General features: G+C 38.8%; 2 protein-coding genes across 9 annotated transcripts in view; both read right to left on the bottom strand.

Annotated features, from left to right (window-relative positions):
* MEIKIN (meiotic kinetochore factor) overlaps positions 1-15,219 on the bottom strand; it is a 62,965-nt gene extending 47,746 nt beyond the window's left edge. The window contains exons 1-5 of the mRNA XM_019642165.1: positions 15,108-15,219; positions 14,860-14,953; positions 14,403-14,490; positions 13,068-13,128; positions 4,629-4,766 (exon numbers count right to left, since the gene is read on the bottom strand). Coding sequence (XP_019497710.1) covers positions 4,629-4,766; positions 13,068-13,128; positions 14,403-14,490; positions 14,860-14,953; positions 15,108-15,219 — 493 coding nt within the window. The remainder of the gene's footprint in view (positions 1-4,628; positions 4,767-13,067; positions 13,129-14,402; positions 14,491-14,859; positions 14,954-15,107) is intronic.
* Positions 15,220-23,256: 8,037 nt separating this feature from the next.
* Positions 23,257-25,237, bottom strand: part of ACSL6 (acyl-CoA synthetase long chain family member 6) — a 52,152-nt gene continuing 50,171 nt past the window's right edge. For all 8 annotated transcript variants that reach the window (XM_019642235.1, XM_019642229.1, XM_019642228.1 and 5 more), the window contains one exon: positions 23,257-23,727. In XM_019642235.1, coding sequence (XP_019497780.1) covers positions 23,590-23,727 — 138 coding nt within the window. In that variant the 3' untranslated portion in view covers positions 23,257-23,589. The remainder of the gene's footprint in view (positions 23,728-25,237) is intronic.

Here is a 25,237-nt window from a genome sequence, read left to right as displayed (position 1 = left end):
TTCTGATTGCATTTATTTTGGATAAAGACCCCGAAGTGGGATTGCTGGATCATATGGTAGTTCTATTTTTAAGTTTTCTAGGAATCTCTGTAGCTACACCATTTTACATTTCCATCAAAAGTATGCAAGGATTCCTTTCTCCACATCCTTGCTAACACTTACCTTTTTTTTTTTTAATAATTACCATCCTAATAGGTGTGAGGCAATAGCTCATTGTGGTTTTGATTTGCTTTTCCCTGATAATGATGTTAAATGTCTTTTTATGTACCTGTTGGCCATCTGTAGGTCTTCTTTGGGGAAATGTCTATTCAAGTACTTTGTCTGCTTTTTAATTGGGTTATTTGTTGTCGTCTTTTTCCTACTGAGTTAAAGGAGTTTCTTATATATTTTAGATACTAATCCCTTATCAGGTATGTGGTTTGCAAATATTTTCTCCCACTTTGTAGGTTGCCTTTTCACTGCTGGTTGTTTCTTTTCTTGTGCAAAAGCTTTTTAGTTGTATGTAGTCCCACTTGTTTACTTTCACTTTTGTTACCTGTGCTTACAGTGTCATATCCAACAAATCATTGCCAAGACCAATGTCATGAAGATTTTCCCCTATGTTTTCTTCTAAAGAGTTTTACAGTTTCTGATAAGTCTTTTGAGTAGGTTTTTGTGTATGGTATAAGGTTAAGAGTCCAATTTCATTTCTTTGTTATTTGGATATCCAGTTTCCCAACATCATTTGTTGAAGAGACTATCATTTCCTCATTGTGTATTCTTGGCATCCTCGTTGAAGATCAGGTGACCATATACACATGAATTTAATTCTGGGCTCTCTGTTCTGTTCTACTGGTCTATATGTCTGTCTTTATGCCAATACCACACTATTGTAAGTACTGTAAAATATAATTTGCAATATACTTGAAATCAAGAAGTGTCGATTACTGAAGTCTCCTATTATTGTATTGATGCCTATTTCTGCCTTCAGTTACTTCAGTGTTTGCTTGATATGTTAGATACTCTAATATTGGGTGCATATTTATGTATAATTGTTATATGTTCCTGGTGAATTGACCCTTGTATAATTACATAATATCCTTCTTTGTCTTTTGTGATAGTTTTTAACTTTATGTAGATTTTATCTAAGTATAGCCATTTCTGCTCTCTTTTGTCTCCATTTGTATGGAATGTCTTTTTCCATCCCTTCACTTTCAGCATATTTGTGTGCTTAAATCTAAAGTGAGTCTTCTGTAGACAGCACATGGTTGGATCTTGTTTTTTTGTTTGTTTGTTTTTAAAGATTTTTATTGGGGAATTAGGGGAGGGGAACAGCATTGGGGGATCGGGGAAGGGGAACACACAAGTTGCTGTCTTTGGTTTTTCAGTCTAGTTGTGGAAGATGTCGCTTCACTGGCTCATGTTGGTATTATCATTGTGTTCTTCCTGGGTGAGGCAGTCACCTGCCAGCCATTGGATGGCCGCTCACGGCAGCTCACAGCAGCTCACGAAAGCTCACGCCAGCTGCTGGCCAGCCCCACTGCAGCCTAAGCCATTGCTGGCGAACTCATGGCAGCCCAGCTACAGGTCGAGCTGTTGTTCACCATCTTAGCTGTAGCGGGTGCAGCATCACTGGCCCTCACGTGGGATCTGAACCGGGGCCCTGCTGCTCAGAACTGGTGTCCCAAGCCAACTCTTAACCAATGCGCCACTCAGCCGGCCCTGGATCTTGTTTTTTTTATGTGTTTTTTTTTAATTCATTCAGCCACTGTCTTTTCATTGGAATTTAATCCACTTACATTTAAATTATTGATAGGAAAGACATTACTATTACCATTTTGTTAATTGTTTTGTTTTTGTGGTCCTTCTGCCCCTCTTTTCCTCTCTTACCATTTTTGTGTATTAATGTTTTTTTTAATATTGATATGCTTTGATGCATTTCTCTTTTTCTTTTGTGTATCTTCTATAGGTGTTTTCTTTGTGGTTATGGGGCTTAGATCTAAAACATAGTTTTAACAGTCTATTTTAAGCTAATAACAACTTCAATCAAAAACTATACATTTTTACTTTTCTCTTCACACACACTTTGTGTTATTGATGTTACAATTTATGTCTTTTTATTTATATACCTATTAATATATTTTATAGTTATTGTTAATACTTTTGTAGTTTAACTTTTATATTAGAATTAAAAGCAATTTATATACCACTGTTACAGCACTAAGTATTCTGTATTTGTCTACATACTTACCAGGGAGTTTTATACTTCAATATGCTTTTATGTTGCTGTTTAGAGTCTTTTGTTCAACTTGCAGAGCTCCCTTTAGCATTTCTTGTCAGTCACATCTAATGGTGATTAACCCCTTCAGCTTTTGTTTGTCTTTATCTCCAATTTTTTAAGGGCAGTTTTGCTGATTATAGTATTCTTGATTGATAGTTTTTTTCTTTCTGCACTATATCATTACACTACCTTCTGGCCTGTAAGGTTTCTAATGAGAAATGCATTGATAGTTTAATGAGGGATTCCCTTTTACATGTCAAGTAACTTTACTATTGCTCCTTTCAAAACTCTTTGATGTTTGACAATTTGATTATGTGTCTCAGTGTAGATTTCTTTTGTTCATCTTATTTGAGGTTTTGGACTTAATAATTTCAAATGACCTATTTTCAAGTTCACCAGTTCTTTCCTCTGCTTGATCTAGTCTGCTGTTGAACCTCTTTATTGGTTCTTTCAGTTCAGTTATAGTCTTCCTTAGCTCTAAGATTTCTGCTTGATTCTTTAAAAATTTTTTTACATCTTTCTAGAAATTCTAACTTCTTCTCCTGAGCTCATCGAACACCTTTATGGTGATTATTTTGACTTCTCTGTAAGGTAATTTATATGTATCTCCATTTAATCATTGTTAGTTTCTGGAGCTTTATCTTATTCCTCTTTATTATTTTTTTTTTACTATGTTTCCTTGTTTCTTCTTTTTTGTTTGATTCTCTGTGTTGGTAACTGCACATTAGAAAAAATAGCCACCTCCCAGTCTTCATGGACTGGCCTCTAACAAAGGACTCTCACCAATCAGCCCAACCAGAAATTCTGGGATCCTCTCAAACCTTCATACTCATCTAAACTACCACCTCTGTTCTTAGTGGCCACCAGGTACCTAGAATATAGCAGGTCCCATCAGTGTTCTGAGACATGTGAGACAGAAGCCATTTGCTTGGGCAGCTCCCAGAAATGTTGGATACACAGTCCATCTCTTCCCCTTCCAAGAGAGAAGCTGGGATCTAGTGAATACTTGCATGCTAGACCAAACTACTATCTTTGTTCTCAGTGCCCATCAGGATTCTAGAGTATGTCAGGTTCCATCAGCACTCTGAAAGAGGCAAGACAGTATCCAGTCCTTTGGGTAGCTCCGAGAAAATTTGAAACATTTGACACACAGTTCAGTCCTCTCCTTCCCTCCCCAGGGAGAGCTGGGAGCTGGGGATTCCCTGCCTATTATATGGTGCTGTGCTGGGGGAAGGGTTTACAGTGACAGGGTGTCTTGAATATTCCTTCTGGATTTGATGTGGCTGGATTCATGCTTGCTTGGGGTTCAGAAGCCTCTCAACTAGCATCTAGATTTCTCACAAATGGAATTAGTATATGCATTGCTGTTGAATTGGTGTGTTCATGAGGGAAGGAGGGTCTATGGCTTCCTATTCCAAAACCTTTCTGATGTCATTCCCATATATTGCTTTGTTTTGATCTCTGTTTTATGTTAGAGGCTTTCCCCAGAAGTATGATGGTCTTTGGTTTTCTGCTCAGATCTAAGAGTGGGCCCTAAGAGGCTAATTGGAATCTCTATGGCCTACTTGTGGCTTGTCACATAGTTGGCTTCACTGCACGGTGTTCTTGTCAGTTTCATCGAAGGACTACTGAGGTCAGTATCTTTAGATATTTTCTTTAAGATTGTTCAGAGTTTTCAAGAAAATATCTTCCATTCTCCTGACTGGAAGGTTCAAGTCTGGGTGCTAATATTCTGGAAACTGAGCAGAGAAATAAGCTCTTGGGCTGGGATGGGAATAGACATTGGGTGAGCACGTCCTACAATTTAGAATGTACAATTTAATTCCCCCTCTTCTGTGTACAATACAGTATCTGAAGAAGTTGGCTTTTTCTGTATAATAAATAACCCCAAAATCTCAGTGGCATAAAATGAAAGCATTTATTTCTTATTCCCATGTCTACTGGTTGGCTCAGGCAGCTCTGCTTCAGATTACAGGTCTGCTGATCAAGTGGGACAGCTCTCTGCACTGTGCAGGTTGCCTGGAGCTAATCTGCTCTGCCTGGGGCTAATCTTCTCTGTACATCTCATTCAGGGTCCCATAGGAGAGGCAGAAGCTGATTAGGATATATTCTTTTCATGATGGCAAAAGTGTAAGAGGATAAACCCAACCATTTAAGCATATTTCAAAGGTTTGCATATGTTTTAGTCACTGATATCCTATTGCCAGAGCAAGTCACATGGCCAACTCCAAGGCTGAAGAGTGAAAAGGAGGTTTTGGTGAGGAAAATAAATACACCTTCTCAAAAAGAACATTATTCACTGGAGGATCTGTGTACAATGAAACAATTTATATAGTGAAGCAACTTAAGGTTGATATTATTTTCTCACCTGAATAATCTGACCCTCTGAAGAGTTCAGGTGATGAGAAGCTCCTTAAACTCTCTTCAGAACTCTTGTATTCTGTGTAAGAGTCTGTGATTGAATAACTCAGAAGAGAACTAGAACTGTTATGCTGCAAACTTACTTCTGTAGAATAAACAAACAAAAATGATAAAAATGTTTCAATGAACAGATTCAAAATCTCAAGAATTCAAATTTATAGAAATGCACATACAGTTGTATGCTAAAATGTAAAATTACTTCCACATACAAATGAAAAGTCATCCTATTTCTATACCATTTTAATTTCAATCTTAGAAAATAATTACATCTTAGAAAATCTCAGAAAATGTACAGAAAATGCATTATAATTCTTTCCCATTATTTTTCAAACTTTTATAACTTATTCCTTCCTATTACTTTGGTTGAATTGTGATTCTTGACTCAAAAATCCAAGTTTTATATATAAGTAACCCACTAACTATAAGCTAACTAAAAAGAAAAAAAGGTGATTTTAGTTATTCCATTTAAAAAACAATGAGCCTAAAAATAGACAAATAGAGCAAATGAAATGAATAGAGAGCGTAGTGAATAGTGAGCCCATGGACTCACATATACATATGATCAACTGATTTTTGACCAAGGCAATTCAGCAGAGAAAGGATATTCTTTTAAAAAAATTATGCTGAAACAATTGGATATCCATATGCAAAAGCAAAACAAAAATTTACACTCATACCTTCCATCATATAAAAATATTAACACTAAATGGATCATAGACCTAAATGGAAATCCTAAAACTGCAAAACTTCCAGAAAAAAAAAAGAGGAGAAAATCTTCATGACATTGAGTTAGTTATATTTCTTTGATATAACACTAAAAGGATGAGTTATAAAACACTAGCAATGGTAAACTGAAGTTCATCAAATTTAAAAACTTCTGTTCAAAAGAGATTAAGATGAAAAGACAAGCCACAAACTAAGAGAAAACATTTGCAAATGGACTGGACTCCAGAATACAAAGAAATCTAAAAATTCAATATTAAAAAAACCAAATATCTCATTAAGAAAATGGGCAAAATATTTGAACAGAGAACCTCCCAGACTTACAGGTCATAGAGTCATCCTTATGAGAGTGGACTAGAATGAAAAATTTTCCAATAAATTACAGGGCTAGAACTTAGTACAAGTTAAGAACCAGAGAGCTCAGTAAGAAAAGAGAAAACATACACTGCTATAGTCAGTCAGCATTTATTAAACACTCCCAACATGACAAAACAGGTCAACATTATAGAAACTGGTGGGGTGGGACTAAGGGATGAAAGGGGAGCATTGCTCTGAAAACCTATTATATTACCTCCTGTTCTGAAGCTGACTTATGCCTAACTCTGCCCGTCTATTACCTACCTGAGAGAACTAACTATCCTTCCTACTTTAACTCATCACACCTTTCTCTCCCATTCCAGCCCCCTCCTTAAAGCTGACAATTGTTTCCTGACAACTTCCTCCTGACACCACTGCAACACTTAAATTATTGACCCAACCTATAATACCATCCTTCTTCACCTACTCAGATGTCAGAGATAGGTTATCCCTCTGAGTATCTTTGTTTCCCCTACTCCAACTGCCTTAGAATATCCTATCCCTGTACTTGCTCCTTTTTACTCTTCTCACTCGGACCTCCATCCTTTGCACCCACATGTTGTTACATCTTTCTCGCCTTCCATCTCTCAAAATTCCATGAATATCACTCACAGGAGAGCTATCTCTTCCACCAAACCCCAGAACTCAACCCAGGCTCAGAAATTAGGAAAGCTCCATATTCACTATCTGGGTTGTTGGGTAGAGAAAAGAATAAGTAAATATTCATGGCTATATCAGAGAAAGGTTGTTTCTGGTGTCACAAGTTAGAAATGTAAATGCATTTAAAATACATTTATATTAAATTATACAATACAGTTTTTAAGTCATATAGTTCTACAACGCTGATAACAAAAACAACAATCTCTTGTCTCATACCTTCCCATCATAATTCCCTACTCTCTAAAAACAACTACTTTTAACTCAATTAACTTCTTTCTTTTTTTAAACATTTTTTATTATTGGAGAATTAGGGGAGGGGAACAGTGTTGGGGAATCAAGGAAGGGGAACAGACAAGTTGCTGTCCTTGTTTTTTTTTTTTTTTTTAGCTGAGCCAGCCCCAAGTTGCTGTCCTTTTGTTCTTCAGTCTAGTTGTGGAGGATGTCGCTTCACTGGTCCATGTTGGTATTATCACTGCACTCTTCCTGGGAGAGGCAGTCGCTCGCTGGCCATTGGATGGCTGCTCATGGCTGCTCACGGCAGCTCACAGCAGCTCACGAAAGCTCATGCCCACTGCCAACCAGCCCCACTGCAGCCTACGCTGGCGCTGGTGACTCATGGCAGCCCAGCTCCAGGTCGAGCTGTTGTTCACCATCTTAAATGTAGAGGGCGCAGCATCACTGGCCCACATGGAATCCGAACCAGGGCCCTGCTGCTCAGAGCTGGCATCCCAAGCCAACTCTTAACCAACGCGCCACTCAGCAGGCCCTTAACTGTTTCTTTTAATATCTACCTTTAATTTCTAATTTAAATGTATTCAACAATTCTATTATTATGACCGCTCAAATGTATTTACAGCTGAGCCATGTACTATGAGCTATATGAATAACTTTTGCTACAAGTCTGTTTTTTTCTTGATTACTTAATGCTAAAATTAGTTTTCTAAGTACCTATCACCATTTCATCTCAACTTGCTTGCAAAAACATAATTTCCTCTCAATACTTTAAAAGATACCAAATTATCTGAGTTTCTTTTTTCTTTCTTTTCCTTTCCTTACCTTTCTTCCTTCCTCCCTCTCTTCTTTTTCTCCTCTCTTTCCTCCCTTCTTTTTTCCTTTATTTTTAAAACAAGTATTGCAATTGGACATCTCAATACACTAGCTCACATTTGGACTGGTTGTCCCCTAGACATGGTGCACAGGTGTCTTCTTTGGATTTCCCTTTACCATTCTCCTAAGAAATTCTTTCATATATTTCCTGTATTAGAGCCTTTGATTCCTGGATCCCATGATTTCTTCTTTATTGATTTACTCTGGTTTTATTGGAGTATGTCCTTCATTTCCTGAGGAATGGTGCTTGAAAGAACTGTCTAAAAACTTCTTTATACTATCTTCACACTTCAGTGATTGTTTGGCTGGCTACAGAATTCCAGACTAATATATTAGTAAGACCAATTCCACTTTTTGATGTTTGACAGATTAAAACTTCACTGCTCCCTCTTCCCCTTCTGCCCCACATCTGGGCAAACTGGTAAGAAAGCCCTGGTACTCCATCTTTTGACAATGGTGGCAAAAACATGCACAGGTAAATTCATCCCAGCCCCATCCTCTAACCACATAAAAACCCCAATCCAGTCTCCTTTCTCCACTTTCTCAAGCCATTTCCAGGCCTGCTTGGGAGAGGCCCTCTACTCCAGAAAGCCTCATCATATGAATGCCCTCTACTCCAGAAAGCCTCATTATATGAATAATAATCCTTTCCATTACCTCTTGGTATGGTGACATCATCAGTTCTGAAATCAGAACCAAATTTTGGGTGGGGACCCATCCTGTCTCTGCAAAATCAGTTCTCTTCAGAATTTTAAATGCATTTTTCCACCATGTTCTAGCTTCTGGAGTTGCTCTTGAGAAGTTTAATGCTATTCATATTCTTGATTGCTTATTTGCAATCAACAATTATTTCTCTGGAAGACTGAAGGTTTTCTTTGTCCTGAGGATTTTCAAATTACATATGCCTTCTTGTGGGTCTTTCTTCATTCACTGTAATGGGCAGTAGGTGGGCTCTCTCAGCATGTACACTCATGATCATGTCTAATTTTAGAAAAAATTCTAGTTTTATGTGTATAATAATTTCCCTTGTGTTCACAATGTCTGGAACTACTATTTTTCAAGATGTGAGGATGCCTGGACTCATCTTCTAATTATTTTTCTTTTTTAAATAGCAGCTTTATTGAAATAAAATTCATATTTCATAAATAACCTTTTAAAGTATACAATTTAATAAGAGTTGTGTCACCAATGCCACAATTTTTAACTTCTTTCTTTTATGTTTGTTCAACTTTTGGAATATTTCCTTAAATTCATCATCTAAATCTTCATAGAATATTATATTTATGATTTTATATTTTTATTTTTCAAGAATTCTTTTTGTTTTCTGTTCCTTTTTATAGCAGCCTGCACTTGTTTTATATACATTTTTTATCATCCTGAGGATAATAATAAAAATATGGCTTTTAAAAGTTTTCTTTTCCTTGCATTGTCTGTGTCCTTCAAGTTTCTTTATATTTGGCATCTCTTTTATTTTAAATGTTTTCTTTCAATGCCTGGTAATTCTTTAATGTTCAAGAATGAGGTACTAAAATAACAGTTGGAAACCGGATTTATGAGTGGAGTTTAGGAAGTAGTGAGCTTTACTGAAGGGTATTTATACAGGAACCAGGTCATTACTGCCAGAATATAGGTCTTCTCCTGGACAGAGAAGTTTCCCAAAGAGAAATCCTCCAGTCTCCTAGTTTGGGTGTATTTTCCTGAGTAGGACAAGGGGTCTGGAGGTTTTGCCACCAAATATATGAATTTTACCAATTCCCTCCCCTCCTTCCCCCCATCCCCACTGTCAGTTTTCAAAATAGCACACCTGCCCTGAGCAGTACCCAGCATCCCTAAGTCCAGACTCTGCTTCAAAGTCTCTGGACTGCCAGAGTGGAAAAAAGAGTGGTTGCCTGGACACAGTGTTGGGGAAGGGATCAAAGTATCTAACTGCTTTATTTAAAGATTTGCCCAAATCCTCTTATTTTCAAGACTATCTATAACCATTCTTTCAGGAATATGTGATGTCTCTAATTCTTGAACCTACAGTCGAAGTCAGTTTGCTTCCTGGTCTGTTCTTACTCTAGGTGCCCTCTTTTTTCCCCCCAGCATCTTTCTTTCTTCCTTTCCTTCCTTCCTTTCTTCCTTCCTCCCTCCCTTCCTTCATTTTTTGTCTGTTAGGGCAATTATGATTTATTTATCTACCTTCCAGATTCCAAACTTGTTGATTATCTATTGTCAGCTGAGGTCTCTCTTTTTCTCCACCTTATGGCTTCTCGCCTTCTTTATATGTTTATTGATATTTCAGTGAGGTTTCAGAAGGGAGAAGTAAATGTGTATGTTCAATCTTGCACATTAAATATGAAGTCCTGAATTAATTTTCATCATATTGCAAAATCACTAGATTCCAAGATAGAATTAAAATAATTATATGTTAAATAGAATTAATTCTATAGGCTGCTGAAAACCTAACCATTTATATTTTATTATGAGAAAAAGCATTCCAGGTTTCAAATATCAATCAACAAATGAACTCTTAGATTACAAGCAGTTTCTTACAAGCAGTTTTCTGAATTAGAGATAGTCTATTTTCTATTTCCTTATACCTTTCACACATTAACTTGATAAATCTACTAAGCAAGGACATTTATCATATATTTAAACTACAAGTTTAGAAAATATTATCATTAAATGGTTTATTTTCTCTAAATAGAAAAAACTCATTCAGTAAGTATTTGAAACTATATTATGTCCCAAGGATGGGATAGGAAGATAAAAGGTAGTGCCTATTCTCAATGGCTTTAGAGCCAAAAGGAACAAAAACAATTATACTATTGTTTTGAGTTCTATGACAGAAGTGTACAAAGAATGCCACAGAACTATCAATATAGGAAAACTCATGTAGAAAGAGAGAAGAGCGGTCAGAGGCTTCCCAGAAGAGATAGCACCTGAATTTATTTGTGAAGAACAAATAGTAGTTAACCAGACCAAAAAAAAAAGAGGGAGGAGAAAAAAGCATTTGTTGAGCACCTCCCATGTTCTTCTGTACTACAGTCTAGGAAAAAGTTCTCTATCCTATCTTCTAGCTTGCTAATTCGATTTTCAGCTGAATTCATTCAATATTAGGCTCATTTATTTATTTATTTATTTTAAAAGATTTTATTGGGGAATTGGGGGAGGGGAACAGCATTGAGGAATGGGGAAAGAGGACAACAAGTTGCTGTCCTATTTTCTTCAGTCTAGTTGTGGAGGACATCGCTTCACTGGCCCATGTTGGTATTAGCATTGCGCTCTTCCCAGGTGAGGCATATCAGTCACCAGCCACTGGATGGCTGCTCACAGCGGCTTTTGGCAGCTCACACTGGCTGCCGGCTGTTCATGCCAGCTGCCAGCCACTCACGGTAGCTTATGACAGCCCACTGCAGCTTCACTGCAGCCTACACCGATGCCGGCGACTCATAGCAGCCCAGCTCCAGGTCGAGCTGTTGTTCATCTTAGCTGTAGAGGGCAGCGTCACTGGCCCTCATGTGGGATCCGAACCTGGACCCTGCTGCTCAGAGCTAGTGTCTTAACCAAGCCAGCTCTTAACCAATGCTCCACTCAGCCGGCCCTATAATTTTTTTTATAGTAGCCTGTTATATTATGGATTCATGGCCTATTATCGCTAAAGGGAGATTTCAAGTTTTCTGCCATTTCCTCAGGTGTTAGTCCTGTTTGTTGCATTTGTTGCCTCTCTTCCATGGCACCGGTTTTCTCCAAATTTTGGCTGTTCCTGGTTGTCTGTTCATATTTCTATTTTAGAGTCTCTGTATGGCAGTGAGTATAAAATCTGTAGCCTAATTCTGGAGATTTTAGAAGAGTGATTAAGACATTCTGGGGATTTATGTTTGGGGGGAGGGCATCCCCCTGTATTTTCTAGGTATTGTAGGTTAAAGGGGGACACTGCCCTAATTGTCTGGCTAGTGTTCATTCTGGAAGTCTCCTGTATCAGAATTCCCACTTCAGAGAGCCATACTATATCTTTATCCTTACAAGCATAAGTAAAATCTATGTCTTTTCCTTTTTTCTCCCTCTGCTACCCTTGCAGTATCTGGATTTACTTCAGACTCTCCTCTGTTTCTCACTCCAGCACCAACATTGGCCCTCAGGAGCCAACCCCTTAGTTCACTTCGCTTGGGAGTAGATCCCAGGGTTTCATCCTGGCAACAGGCACTGGTAGCTGCCAGTGTTTTCAGCAAGAAGGGAATGAGGAGAGGACGCCAGGACATTTAGTGCTTAATCTAGGAATAGATATTATATCACACTGATTTGGTTATTTTGAAAATGAAAAGCTAATGTCAACTTTTATACTAGAGTTCTATCATCTTGACACTTCCTTTAAGGTCCCTTCTATTATAGTTTTTTACATTTATTGACTAAGCATTTCAGTTATCTCTAGAACTATTCTTAGCTCTGCAGTGGTTTTTCTCTGCCCTTGATATATTCATTAATCTGATCTCATATGCTTTTAAGAATTCCTCAGTATTTCTGGTGTCCTGATGGAATCCTTCCTTGTTTTCAAAAACAACTTCAATTACACTAATATGCAGGTGGCTCACAAATTTCTATCAGCAGCCCTCCATACCCAACTGCCTATTTGACATTGCTACTTAGTCATCATAGAGGTGCCCATAATTTAATATACTGAAAATGAAATTTACGATCTTTGCCTCACACAAGGTTTTTTTCAGTGAATGGCACCATCTTATATATCCAGTTATGCAAGCCAGAAACAGGTGTTATCTTTGATACTTCCATTTCCTTCACTCTTCATTTGCAAAATTCTGTCAGTTTTACTTCCTTAAATTAGCAATCATATTTGCCCACTTTTTCCCATTTCCAATGTCATCCATTAGTACAAAGTGCTATCATTTCTTCCCTAAACTACTGCAATCACCTCCTAACTGGTCTATTTGCATCCACTTCTACTTCTTTCCATACTGTACCTAAAGTGATCATATCATTCTCTATTTAAAAGACTTCAGTGGCTTCCTGCTGCACCAAAGATAAACACCAATAACTTTGACATGGTCTGCAAGGCTACACAAGACCTCTCCTGTCTGTCTAACCTTGACTTATTATCACATTTCCTCCTCTTCTCTTCCAGTTTCTTCCTTCTTTCAGTTTACTGAACACATAACATTCAGTCCCATGTTAGGATCCTTACACATGCTGTTTCCTCTGCCTGGATTGCTCTTTACTCATCTCTTTCCATAGTTAATATCTACTCTTCTTAAGATTTCAATTAAATCACCATTCCCTCATGGAGGCCTTCCCTAATCTCTCTAACTAAAACTTGATTAGTTACACTAAAGTCAGTCTCTCTTTTGCAGCATGTATCACAACTGTAATTTACTGGTGTGTGTGTGAAGACTGAGGATGAAGGTCAGCACAGGCAGAAGGATTCACCTTGAACTAGGAGAAAGACACCTCTTCCATTGAGATGGAGAGATGGAAGAGATACAAATGGATGCTTATGTTTGTAGAAAAGATAATTGAGGGAGTTCACATTTGACAGTCTTACCTGATACTAGTTCACTATTTGATGAACTACTGTCAACATGGAGGTCATCAGTCACTGAGTCCTATGTGAAATAACAATTAAAGAAAGAGTACAAATTATGAGATTGAATATTTTTATCTTACAATATTATATCACATTGACTTGGTTATTTTGAAAATGAAAAACTAATGTCAACTTCATATACTATTAGTTTCATAAGTATAATAGTCTTTCAGCTATTGATCACAGATGTAATCTTATATTTAATATTAAATCTGAAAATAAATATTAAAATATAATATTGTGGACTTTTTAAAAAAGTTTCAGATAAGATGGTGTCAATTTGTGAACATGAATCAAAACCTTTGAACATGATCCAACCTTTGATCCACTGCAAAGTATCTGTCTTAGGAAAACAATCTGAGGTACCCCAAAAAAACTTCTGTAGTAGGATGTCCAATGATATCTACAACAGCAAAACCTTAGAAATGATCTGAATCATCCAACCACAGCAAAACAGTTCTACAAATTACAATATACCTTTCTATAAGACAGAGCACTATGCAGACAATAAAAATCATATTTTGAAGACTATTTAATGTTAAAGGAATATATAACAATATGTGAAATGAAAAAAAAAAGACACAGACCAAAAAAAGGAAAGAAATATACAAAAATTAGAAGAAAATGCTTAAACACTTTTTTTGCATAGTCTGAATCATCTACAAGGTACACTTAACACTGTTATAATTTGGGGTAAAAGCCTTTTTAAAAAATGCTTTTTGTTGAAACTGCCTGCCTCCCCAAAACATGTTATAGAGGAAAATGAAATTTAAACACTGGAACACAACTATCAAATTTAATGCCAATGTCAGAAGAGTCACAAACAAGTTTTAAAATCTGAGTTTCTCTAAGCTACTGCTATACATCTTTAAAATACAGAATCCACATGAAATACAGTAGATCAAGAAGTTATATAATATTCTAATGGTAACAAATCCTGTTTCTAGTTGTTAATGGGAAAATATGAAAATACCTTTAAAATATTTAAGTGCTACCAAACATAAGGAACATTAAAAAATGTTTTATATCTGTAACGCAGAAAATTAGCCAGTGACAGACATTTCTAAAATTTTTGTCAAGGGTGAGAACAACGAAAACGCATGGCTATGAATCTGTCAGAATCAGAAATTCAAGACGCTGTCTAAAGACATTATATTGGTGTTTATAAAAACATTAGAAAGCTATGTAGTCTCTATAGAACACAGACCATATTATACTTTCATCTGGGGTACATCAGGTACTGCTGGTCTGTACACTAAGTGTATTCAAGGATCATAGGAGAAACATACATACACTCAACAGAGCAATCCTCTCATCTTGGGTCTCTTCATTAGCACTATGTTCTTTCAGGCTTCTCTCTCCGGTAACAGGTAACTGAGAGCTAACAAACAACACAATTAGTTTGCACCGTCTGGACTTGGCTCTCCACGTCTCTGCTCACTGTTCACACTGTTCAGAATCTGAAAGGCTCTTTGGGGACCTCGTTAGGGAAAAGTAAGGACCGGGTGAATTGTACCAATACCCAATTGATGCTACGACTGCTTTCCTGGAGGTTTTATCTCACGTATTTTTAGGTAACTTGGCAAGATTCCTTTTACATACATATAATTTTTTCTGAAGTCAAATTTCTGGGTCTCTGTTCTCTGAAAAGCGAAATCAGAGTATTCTACTCTTAGAATGAGAAGGTATTAGCAGAAAATTAGGATTGAAATTTTGAGGAAGCCAGAGGGATGGGGCTGTCACTACGCACCTCAGCGGCCCAGAGCTGTTACCTCCTGGTCCACTCTGCTCCGCTTTCTCCACGATCTTCCGCAAACCATGCGCTTTGTCATTTCCTTCCTGGCCTGAAGGAGGGCGGCACGGTTCAGGGCAAAAAGCCCTGGAGGCCGGGGCTCGGGAGTCCCTGGGACGGAGGCCCAGCCACCCTGGCTTCCAAGACCACCCACCCCAGGCCACTCCAGAGGGGCTTACAGTGGACAGCGAGCCTTCGGCCCAGGCCTAAGGGGGCCTCCGCCGTCACTGACGGGCCTAGGTCCAGCGTCGGGGTCAGGTTGAGCCGCTGGCCGCCCCTCTTCTTGCGGGTATAGACCCGTCGCGGCCACAACGCCATTCACCCCACTCCTCAGGAGACCTCTTGGCCCTCCACTGCCTGTCTCGTCGCCTTCCTGAGGAGCCCGGCTACTGTGGGAGGGAGTCAACGTCAAGCGGACCGCCTGAGGAGAAGCCAGAGAGGAGTCTAATGGGGAAAAGCCCCAAGTCAGCAGCAGGAACCGCGACGCTGGACTAGAGACACCCGCCTCGCTCCCGCGTTTTTATCTCAGCCGCGCGGCGCAGAGGCTTCTGGGAAGACGTAGTAACATGGCCGCCGCCCCGCCCTCCTGGAGGAGTCGAGCTCCGGTACATGAGCGTGGCCTGCATGGCTCTTGGGCCCCTGCCCCAGTCCCGCATGCCTCATACTGAAGGGAATCTTACTGAGAAAACCTTTTTGTCCCTCCAGGAGCTTGCTCCTTTGCTTTTAATTTTCTCGGTAGTCTGATAGGCCTAACATGTACTACTGATGCCTCCGCTGCTCTCCTTATGAACACTGCAGTAAGGCCTTGGTAATGGAGTTTTAGATGTCTGAGCACAGGGAGCCTAGCTGGGGGTCAGCCAGACTCAGTGCAGGAAGGTCAGAAAGGAATGAAAGCACTTTAAAGCAACAGTGAGTTTCCTCTTCAGCAATAAACTGAGGGGTCATGGTACTTGAGAGGCAAAACAAACATTTGAAAATCGTGGGTTCCAGAAGTTTCTTTTCAAGGACAGGCAGAATCCCTTACCTCCTGCCCAGCTGCTACCTCCAAAACATCTGGGCAGCCTTGTGTCAAAGTGGAGAATTCCACAGGGCACCCCTTTTAGTGCCCTGGGGCTCAGCTCTTCTGCTTTGCTCAATTCGAGGGACATGGGAATGACATTCTTCTCCCTCCATACACCTAGGTTGAACCATCTTACTGCATCTGATAAACATTGTGCACATAATAACCATCTTATATTTTTAAATGACATTTCACAATATTTAAAATGCCGTTTGTAGAGATGAAATTGAGGTAGATAAAAAGCAGGACTGGCTGCAGAACAAGAAATCTCAGCCCTTGTTGAAACTTGTCATTTAAACTTATCACCAGCTGCAGAAGAAGAAATGTCCGCCACTTCCAAAACACCTGACTCTTCCTCCTACAAATTTGAATGTACAGCTCTTAATTAAAAATAGGCTCAAACCCAGGCAGGAGTGTTGCTACTCTGTCTATGGAGTAACCTGCTTCTTTCTTCTCCTTTGCTTGAATAAAGTTAATATTGCATCACTTTCGTTTCTGCTCGTGCTGAATTCTTTCCTGAGCTGCCAAGAAACCACTATTCCAGGCCCCTCCTCCATGCCTCCCCAGGCAGCGGTATCACCAAGCTCTTGGCCAAGCCTTCGAACATCTTCATTTTAAACTTTCTATCTGCTGACATTTGAATTCTTTCCTATATGAAGCCAAGAACCTTCTTGGTCCAGGGCTTGGGTCTCCACACCAGGGGATTTGTTCCGTTGACATCAAAATTACAAAACTGGGGGCGGGCGAGTGGCGTGTTGGTTAGGAATTGGCTTGGGACGCCAGCTCTGAGCAGCAGGGCTCAGGTTCGGATCCCACATGAGGGCCAGTGACAGCTGCCCTCTACAGCTAAAATGAACAGCTCGACCTGGAGCTGGGCTGCCATGAGTCGCTGGGGACAGCATAGGCTACAGTGAAGCTGCAGTGGGCTGCTGTAAGCTACTGTGAGTGACTGGCAGCCGTTGTGAGCAGCCTGCAGCCAGCGTGATCTGCGAAGAGCCACCGTGAGCAGCTGTCCAGTAGCCAGTGACCGATCTGCCTCACCGGGAAGAGCAAAATGATAATACCAACATGGGCCGGTGACGCGACGTCCTCCACAACTAGACTGAAGAACAAAAGGACAGCAACTTGTCTGTTCCCCTACCCCATTCCCCAATGCTGTTCCCCTCCCCCAAGTCCCCAATAAAATCTTCAAAAAAAAAAATTACAAAAACTCAAAGACTTTTCTGTGATGCTCTAATATTATGTGTGTAAACATATGTGTGTGTGTGTATATATATATATGATATATATGACTTCTGGGTCAGGGACTCAAATCAAGGTCCCTTGGCGCCAATAGAACAAAACTAAGTTTGGTTAAACAGAGAAGAAATTTTACTCTTTGATCAAAGAATGGAGAAGGGTGAGCTCATGCTCCAATGGCACCTACTCCCCAACTGGGAGGAGACTTCTGTACTTATAGACTGTGGCATGGAGGGATTAAATTATTTTAGGCAGGCATGATTATTCTTCTACTCGAACCTTGTGTGCATGATCCTTTTTGCACATGATGCCCCATCGCCATATTGGTCTTTGCTCTCAGCAATCCTTTCCAGTTCCTGTAAGCAAGCATAGCTGGTTACATAGCTTAGGTATTGAGAAATATTAGGGTCTTTTGGATGATAGCCCCGTGACATTGCCACAATATTTTTATAAGAACACTCAGAATTTTTAATTTAAAATCTGCTTATAGAAACTCACTTGACAATCAATTTAATATATAATTAATCATTACAACTTAACTTTGTAAAGAACAGAGGGTACTCATTCTTACCCGATTAGATACAGTGCTTCAAGTCACTGAATCAATACTTATTCAGCACCTTACTTTGTGTCAGGCATTGTGGGAGGTCCTGGAGATAGAGGTTAATTAGAAATGGTCTTTCAGTCAAGGATCCCACAGTTTTGTCACAGTATATTTCAATACCCTTTCTTTAGTCACATCCATAATATGCTGACAGGCAGTCTCCAGTTTAGAAGCCAAGTCTCCAGGCTCCCCTCTCTCTCTTTCAGGACTGTTGTGGGAGGAAAAAGAGTGTTCTTAAATGACCTTTGGAAAGTCTGGGCCTTGGGATGCCCTAGGCCTAGAAATGTAAAAAGCATTGAAAAAGGAAAACAGCTTAAAGCAAAAGCTGATCTGCCCTTTGGTGGCCCTATTCCCTAGAGCTCTGACTACATTGAATTATATTCACTGAAGTGCCATCAAGTACAGATTTATGGGAGTTAATACATAGGGTTTCAAAACTGGAAATAATCTTTGGTATGATTTCTTGGGTCAAGAGGGTCCTCAGAGATGATCTGGTTGCCCCCTCATTTTGCAGCTGAAGAAACCACAGCCTAGGGAGGCTCCTTATGACAGATGGTTGGTATAAGTGGCATGGATCTCCTGGCATTTGGCTAGCATGCATGCTTGTCATGCTCCCATTCCTCCTAACACATGGCTGGCAAAGAGATGGGGGAGTAAGGAAAGGAGCTTGAAGCCCTTGGTAGCGTGGAGAGGGGAAGGAACTACAGATTCAATCTGTTTAAAGCTTCCTAGAGCCAGCCTATAAAAGGGGCAGGAAATGTGTCCTCTATTAAAAAGGGTGAGGTAGTGCACAGACATCTCAACTCAGTCATCTTTCTATGTCCCCTCACTCTATCCCCAAATACACAAACACCAGTGCAAGCATTCAGTCATGAGTGTTAAACCAAAGTTCCATTTCCCTGTTGTACTACTCCCATATTTAGACTCAGAATTCTACCATTAATGTGTTATTTCAGTCACGTGACCAGTTTGATTAGGTTTGAAACTGTTATGGTGATACTAACTTCCATGGGAAAACAAATTCCAAATTTTGAAGAGATTTCTGAAGAAAGCTTTTTGGAGAACAGCTAGTTCATGGGTTTAGGATTCCCTGGAGCCCAGGGGAAATCTTTCTGAATGTTTTCTTATGGAGTGGACCCATTGAGCCTCACAACTGAAAACCAGTTTAATTTTCCTCAGTTGACAAGAATGGAAAAAATCTCAGTGATAAATGAAATGTAACTTCAGGTTGCCATCTTAATCCTATGCCACATATGAAGAACGGCCAAAGGGATTTTTATTCAATAGGCTTTCCTTGAGCATCCACTATGGGCCAGACTTTCTGCACTGGAGCTACAGCCTCAAGAAACTGTCTGAGTGGGAGTGGGGCAGATGGACAATCAGCTAGTCATCCATGTGGAAAGCTCCTCAGAGAAAAAGATAAGTGAGCTGAGTTTTAAGAGATGAATGGTAAGAGTTACAGGAATTAAAGGAAAGGGCACTCTATGAAAAGGCGACCAGATATGCTGCTTGGAAGCACAGAAAAACGTGATGCTTTTAGGGCACTACAAAAAGTAGTTGGAATGATTAGAGCCACGGCTCCATGAGGCAAGGGCAGGAGAAGAGGTACCAGGCCTTGCGTGCTGAACCAAGGAGTCTGAACTTTATCCTGGAAACGGGAAAGTCACTGAAAGAATATTAAGCAGGAGAGTGGCATGACCAGATTTTCAACTTAGAAAGGTCACCCTGACTGAAATGTGGACGGTGAAATTTGAAAACGTTGGGGTAGAAACGGAGGACTAAGAAAGCACTATAATATTCCAGACAAGAGATGAGAATGGCGCCTGTTACATGAAAAGCTGTGCGAATAGAGGAGTGGAAGATAGCAAATATATGTAGAAGGCAGATTAGGCATAATTTAGACATGGCAGAAATGCACCATCTTAAGTGTACCTGTTAACTTGTATGTGGGTAAAAGACATTATGGAAATACCATTTAAGGGCCATCATGATGGAAAATTTGAATACAGTTATTTGTTCTTTTAAAAGCATAAACATGATTTAAGTCCAGGACACATTTGGTCATAGCAATTGTAGATAGCAAAGCACAGCCTCTTGGGGGACGATAAGTCTTTGAAGTTTGGGGACCTTTACAGAGGCTGTAGAGTCTGCAGACTATAGTGACACAGCTTAATGCCATGGTAACCATAAGCACTATGACTGATGATTATCAAATATGCTAACATCAGGGGATTATGCAATATAAGTGCATAAAATAATAATTATAGGCAACTTTGAGAAACAAAAAATCTTTATTTTTTACAAAAGTTTTGATAAATGCATTTTATATTCGATATGCATGCTATTGTAACAAAGCAACTAAAATATAATTATAGTTAAGATACTTTTATGCATATTTAAAAAGTAATATTTTAATCTCATTTTTAAAAATTGAAAGTAGAATAAGCAAGTCTTCAAAAAATAACCATTTCCCCCCATGCAATTGTTGCAATGACAATTGTTGCAACAAGGAAACTTAAAACAACCAGTCAAATGAATGTTTAAAAGCCACTGTCACCTCATTAAAACCTTTCCAGTTTGGGACCAGGTTTGGAAATGCTTGTATTCCAGGTATTTAGCTAATGCCTCTGGGTTATATATAACACCATTTGTGTTCTAACTGGAGTTTCTCTTTGGGGGCTTTGTCCTCGCTTGAATGCTAATCCCATTCTTACTGCAGTGAATTGTATATTCATTGAAAAGACTGTGCAGCATACTTGAGAGAAAATTCAGATTACCAGGATCGGTTTTTCTTTGCATGTATATATTAAATAAATAACAGGCAAGAAAATACAGCAACTTAGCTCAACATATAGTTTATCAGTTTTACATATGATTATTCATTCTTTTTTTCCTGAGCTATTAAGCAAGTTTGTAAGTAGTCTGTTTTCATGCAAAAATACCTTTTTCCATTCTTTCCATTCATTTCGTAGTATTTTGTATTCTAAACAACTATATCACATTTGTGCTTTATACATTTGGAAAATAAAGGATAATTCATTTTCTTTACTGCAGAAAAATAAAAGATTATTGGTTCTTTGATGGGTAATACAATCAAGTTAAGTGATTACTTCCAAGTTCTTAAAGCATTACCTGACTATAAAAATAGCAATGGAAAGTTCTAATTTTTCTCATGCTTTTCACCTAAATTAGGAATGAAAGGTTGACTTGCTCATGAGAGGGAGATATGGGATGTTCATTCCTTGGACTCCTGAGTTTGTCAGTTGCTAATACGTGGAGATGGCTTACACAACACACCTGGTCAATTTCCTCTCTCACCTGGGGGTTGGGGATGGAGGTGAAATCACAGTACAATAAAAAGATGTCTTTTGAGGTAAAAGAAAAAATGGTGTATATTATATTTTATAACATACACAAGATTAGTTTGTAAAATGTGAGAATTGCTAACACATTTGAATGAGAAACAGATAAAAGGCCAGATATTTAAGAACATGTTTATGTTTAAGAAATTGATCTGTTATACCTCTAGGCTTAAATCAGATCTGATGGTCTCTATGGGTATGAACGTCTTAAGTACATAGCCTTTTTCTATATTGGTGAGAGAGAAATACAACCCCCCCCCAATAAAGCTGGGAAATCTGAAGAAGAATTTTTCCATGAATACATATTTTTGTCACTCCTTTATTTAAAAAAATCAGTAGAATTAAACAGAGGACTAAATAAATGTAGGTGCAATATGTTTAGAGCCCACTGTTCACTTTTGTCAGCACATCAGTAATTTATTTATTGGCCCAAGTGTGATGATTTCACGCAGATCAGGAAGGCTAGTAGAAACATAAGAGCTTCAAAGAAAAAGAAGAAATCTTAACTTGTCCATAATCAATTGTATCTAACTACTATGAGATATAAATAGGATCAAAATAAGTTTTAAATTATTTGCTTACAAGACATTGTCAAAATCCTTTTGGAAACACAAATGAGTGGAATGACAATTGGAAACAGCTTCCTTTTCTTCAAGATGTGAAGCTACTTGCCTTTAAAATGCTACGAATATCCAATCCAGGTAATGATTTTTCCCTTTTAACTAGCCAAATATATATCAAATATAAAAAATTAACACAATATTGATGTGGCCTTGGACATTTTTTTAGTATTTGCTTATTCAGAAATGCCTTTAAAAATTAAGGTGCATAGAATGAACTCACGAAGTCAAATTTGTAAGTGCAAATAGTGAGTCTGCAAAGAGAAGACGCCAAAGAAATATATGGGAAAATTGGATCAATTCATCCAATAAAGTTGTGGTCCACTTTTGCCCAGAAAGGACTACATGTGTGTACTCATGGATGCAGTTTCATCCCATAAGCCTGTATAATTACGCAGCTCTAACTGATAGCATTTACTCACAGTTTGCATTGAGCTTCTGGACTGTGAACACTGCTTCCATTTCTGTTTTCAGAGTCCTGTCTCTAAAGAAAACACTCTCCCAGGGACGGTTCTTTCTGCAGATGGATAATCAGTAGATGGGCAAACTTAATTGCTGTCCATGCCGGGCTTTAATTATACGAAAGTGTTGACACCCAGGTGCAAGAAGTGTCTAAATACATAATGCAAGAGAGGCTTTCGTGGTTGAGCTAAGAGGCATTTAAAGATTTTATGAATGGAATTATGCCATTAAAGAGATATTTATGGACATAAAAAGTTTTCTAGGGGTATTTTGAAGTGTTTCAAAATTATGTTGTGGGAATATTACTTTCTTTGTAAATAACATCCCCTCCTCCCCACATTTTGTCTCGATAGTCTTACGGAAATGAAGTGAAATTGTTCAGAATTATAGCCAGGATTTCCCAGGCCTGGCATGGACATATTGAGAATGGAAGACTGGAACAACCCAGCAAGAAACATAGGTACATTCACTGCTGCCCACCCTGAGAAATAATCCTGGGTTTCTTTTCCCATGTCTTCCCCAAAGGTCCACTCATTGTAGAGTCAACAGACATCTTTTATAATTCACATGGTAAGAAGTCCATGAAAACGCACATACTATTTTTAAAGTAGTCGTATGTTATATTTGTTTTCTAGGTAGTTACTGAATATTTTAATGAACTTATAAATGAGAAAATGTATTGAAAGATTTTTGTAACATGTTGTATATATATATATATATAACATTTATTTTAAGAATATCTGAATTTGCATTTTCCATGAATAAAAGTAAAAATTAGAGAGAAAACTTTTTCACATCAATAAGGATTGTCATGTTTGAAGAATCTGAAGTTATGTAGAATGTGAGTTATCATGTTTTGTTTTAGCATGATTCTGTATACCTCGTTTTAATTTTTTAAGTCTGATTTGTGATTTTTGACCATCAGTTATTGAATGAGGTAGTCCACTTTACCTAGCTATTTGCCGTATCTGGTTACTATTCCACAAATAATTAAGTACAATGTATCAGTTATGTTTTTCCTTTGTGTTTAATAGGAGTGCTGTGAACATTGAGAATATACTTCTTTTAGTGGTACACAGTTCTTGAGAAAAGTCTTGAGTTTTACATTGTCATTTGCAATATTTTTAGAAGCTTGCTACAATATCATTTTAATAAAAATAAAGTGTACTTGGTGATGATAGACAAAATATTGTTAAAGACCTCTTGGGACAGGAAAAGGCTCAGTCATAATAAGGTCACGTGCTTATTCCATTTCAGCTGCGCCGTTCTGATTCTTTACTTTCAAGAATAACTATAAATTGCTACACAGTCCATTGTACTGAGAAGAACTCCTCTTGAACTTCACATGGAGGTTGAGTAAAGCTCTTCTATTTGTTTTTTGAAGTATTCTCTCAGTTCAGGTCTCTTAGCCTTTAGTGTCGGTGTCAGCAAGCCATTTTGAACTGAGAACATGTCAGAATGGATGTGAATGGCTTTAACCTAAAAACCAAATGCAGAATACATCTTTATCAGGAATATAACATGACATTGATAGCATACATGATCAAAGTAAACAGGCATATGGGAATAAGCGTATTGCTATATAAACACTGTGCCTACTTAAAGGTCAAAATTATGTTAATAACATTTCAGCCTATTTGGCATGTCTGAAAGCCACCTTTTCCCTTCCTAATCCTTCAATTAGCTAGTCAGCAGAGGTGAACTGGTTGCTTACTCTGTGCCAGGCACTGAGGACACAAAGAGGGAACATGAGTGCCCCTGCCCTCAGGGAGGGGCACGTTATCATCCAGGAAAGCAGACACACTGGGCAGTTATCAGACAGCATGGTACACACAGGGTGAAGGGCAGCTAATGCAGGGGAGAGCCAGGAGCAGTCAGGGCAGCCTTCCCAAATCAGGTGCGTGTTAAGGAAGGAGTAACAGCCGGCAAACGAGGAGAGGCAGGTGGAATAGAGCTTTCCAGGCAGATGCAACCCCAAGAACAAAGCTGTGGAAGTGAGAAATGGCTGAGTGTGAGGAAGGAAATCTAAGTGGTTTCTTGTAGTTATATAGGGTAGGAGTTAACGAGGATGAGCAATGAAGTGGACGTGGTAGATGGGACAGTTTAAGGAGGAGCTCAAACTTTAAGCTGAAGACAGTAGGGAGGGACTGAAGCTTCTTATACGGGGAAATGACATGGCTGAACACATGTTAGAAAGGTCTCTCCCAGAGAAATCTGAGAATGGTTTTTATGAATGTTAAGATTGGAAGCAGGGAAACCAATCCGGAGGATGTGGCCAATCCACAGGACAGAAGATAAGGGCCTACACTTAGAGCAGTGGCAGAGACAGGGACAAATAAGCACTTCTAAGGATGATTCAGAGATAAATGGGAAAAATGGAGTAAATAGGGAGGCAGCCTTGAGGACTCCCAGGATTTGGCTTGGATGTCCACATGGATGATGGTGCCACTCAGGGGGAATATGAAGTCTAGACGGGACATGATGAGTCTACCTTAAAAAAAAGTTTTGCCATGGAATTGTATCACATCTATTGGAAGGAGACATGGAGGGACCAGACTTACTGCTCACACTGTGTAGCTCCATGGGGTATACCTCTGGTCTCCTCATAGAAAGTCTCTTTGCAAGGCTGACTGGGGGGCCAGAGAGGTAGATGAACTGATCTAGGGGGGCCTGGCTAGCCTCCTCCCACATGGGGCTCCAGCTGAAAGGGTCACTGTTGGTTCTATGAGAATTTTATGATTTGGGCTTGAGCTGAATCCTGGAATGATGCTGTCCCTAAGAAATTATATCCTGACTGACAACAGGGTCTAAATTCAATAATTTTGTTGCAATAATAGACTCATGTCATTAAACAGCAAACAGGATTATCAATCACTATAATATAAACTTTTCAAAATTAATTAAAAATATGTGCTAAATATACATAGACAGTCATTTTGTTGTTTTGTGTAATTGATATTCATTGAGCAACAACTGTGTGTCCGGTATT

The sequence above is a fragment of the Hipposideros armiger genome, unplaced genomic scaffold (assembly GCF_001890085.2).
Source record: "Hipposideros armiger isolate ML-2016 unplaced genomic scaffold, ASM189008v1 scaffold_66, whole genome shotgun sequence".
In the NCBI taxonomy this organism is placed as follows: Eukaryota; Metazoa; Chordata; class Mammalia; order Chiroptera; family Hipposideridae; genus Hipposideros; species Hipposideros armiger.
This window is presented reverse-complemented; position numbering and strand designations above follow the sequence as displayed.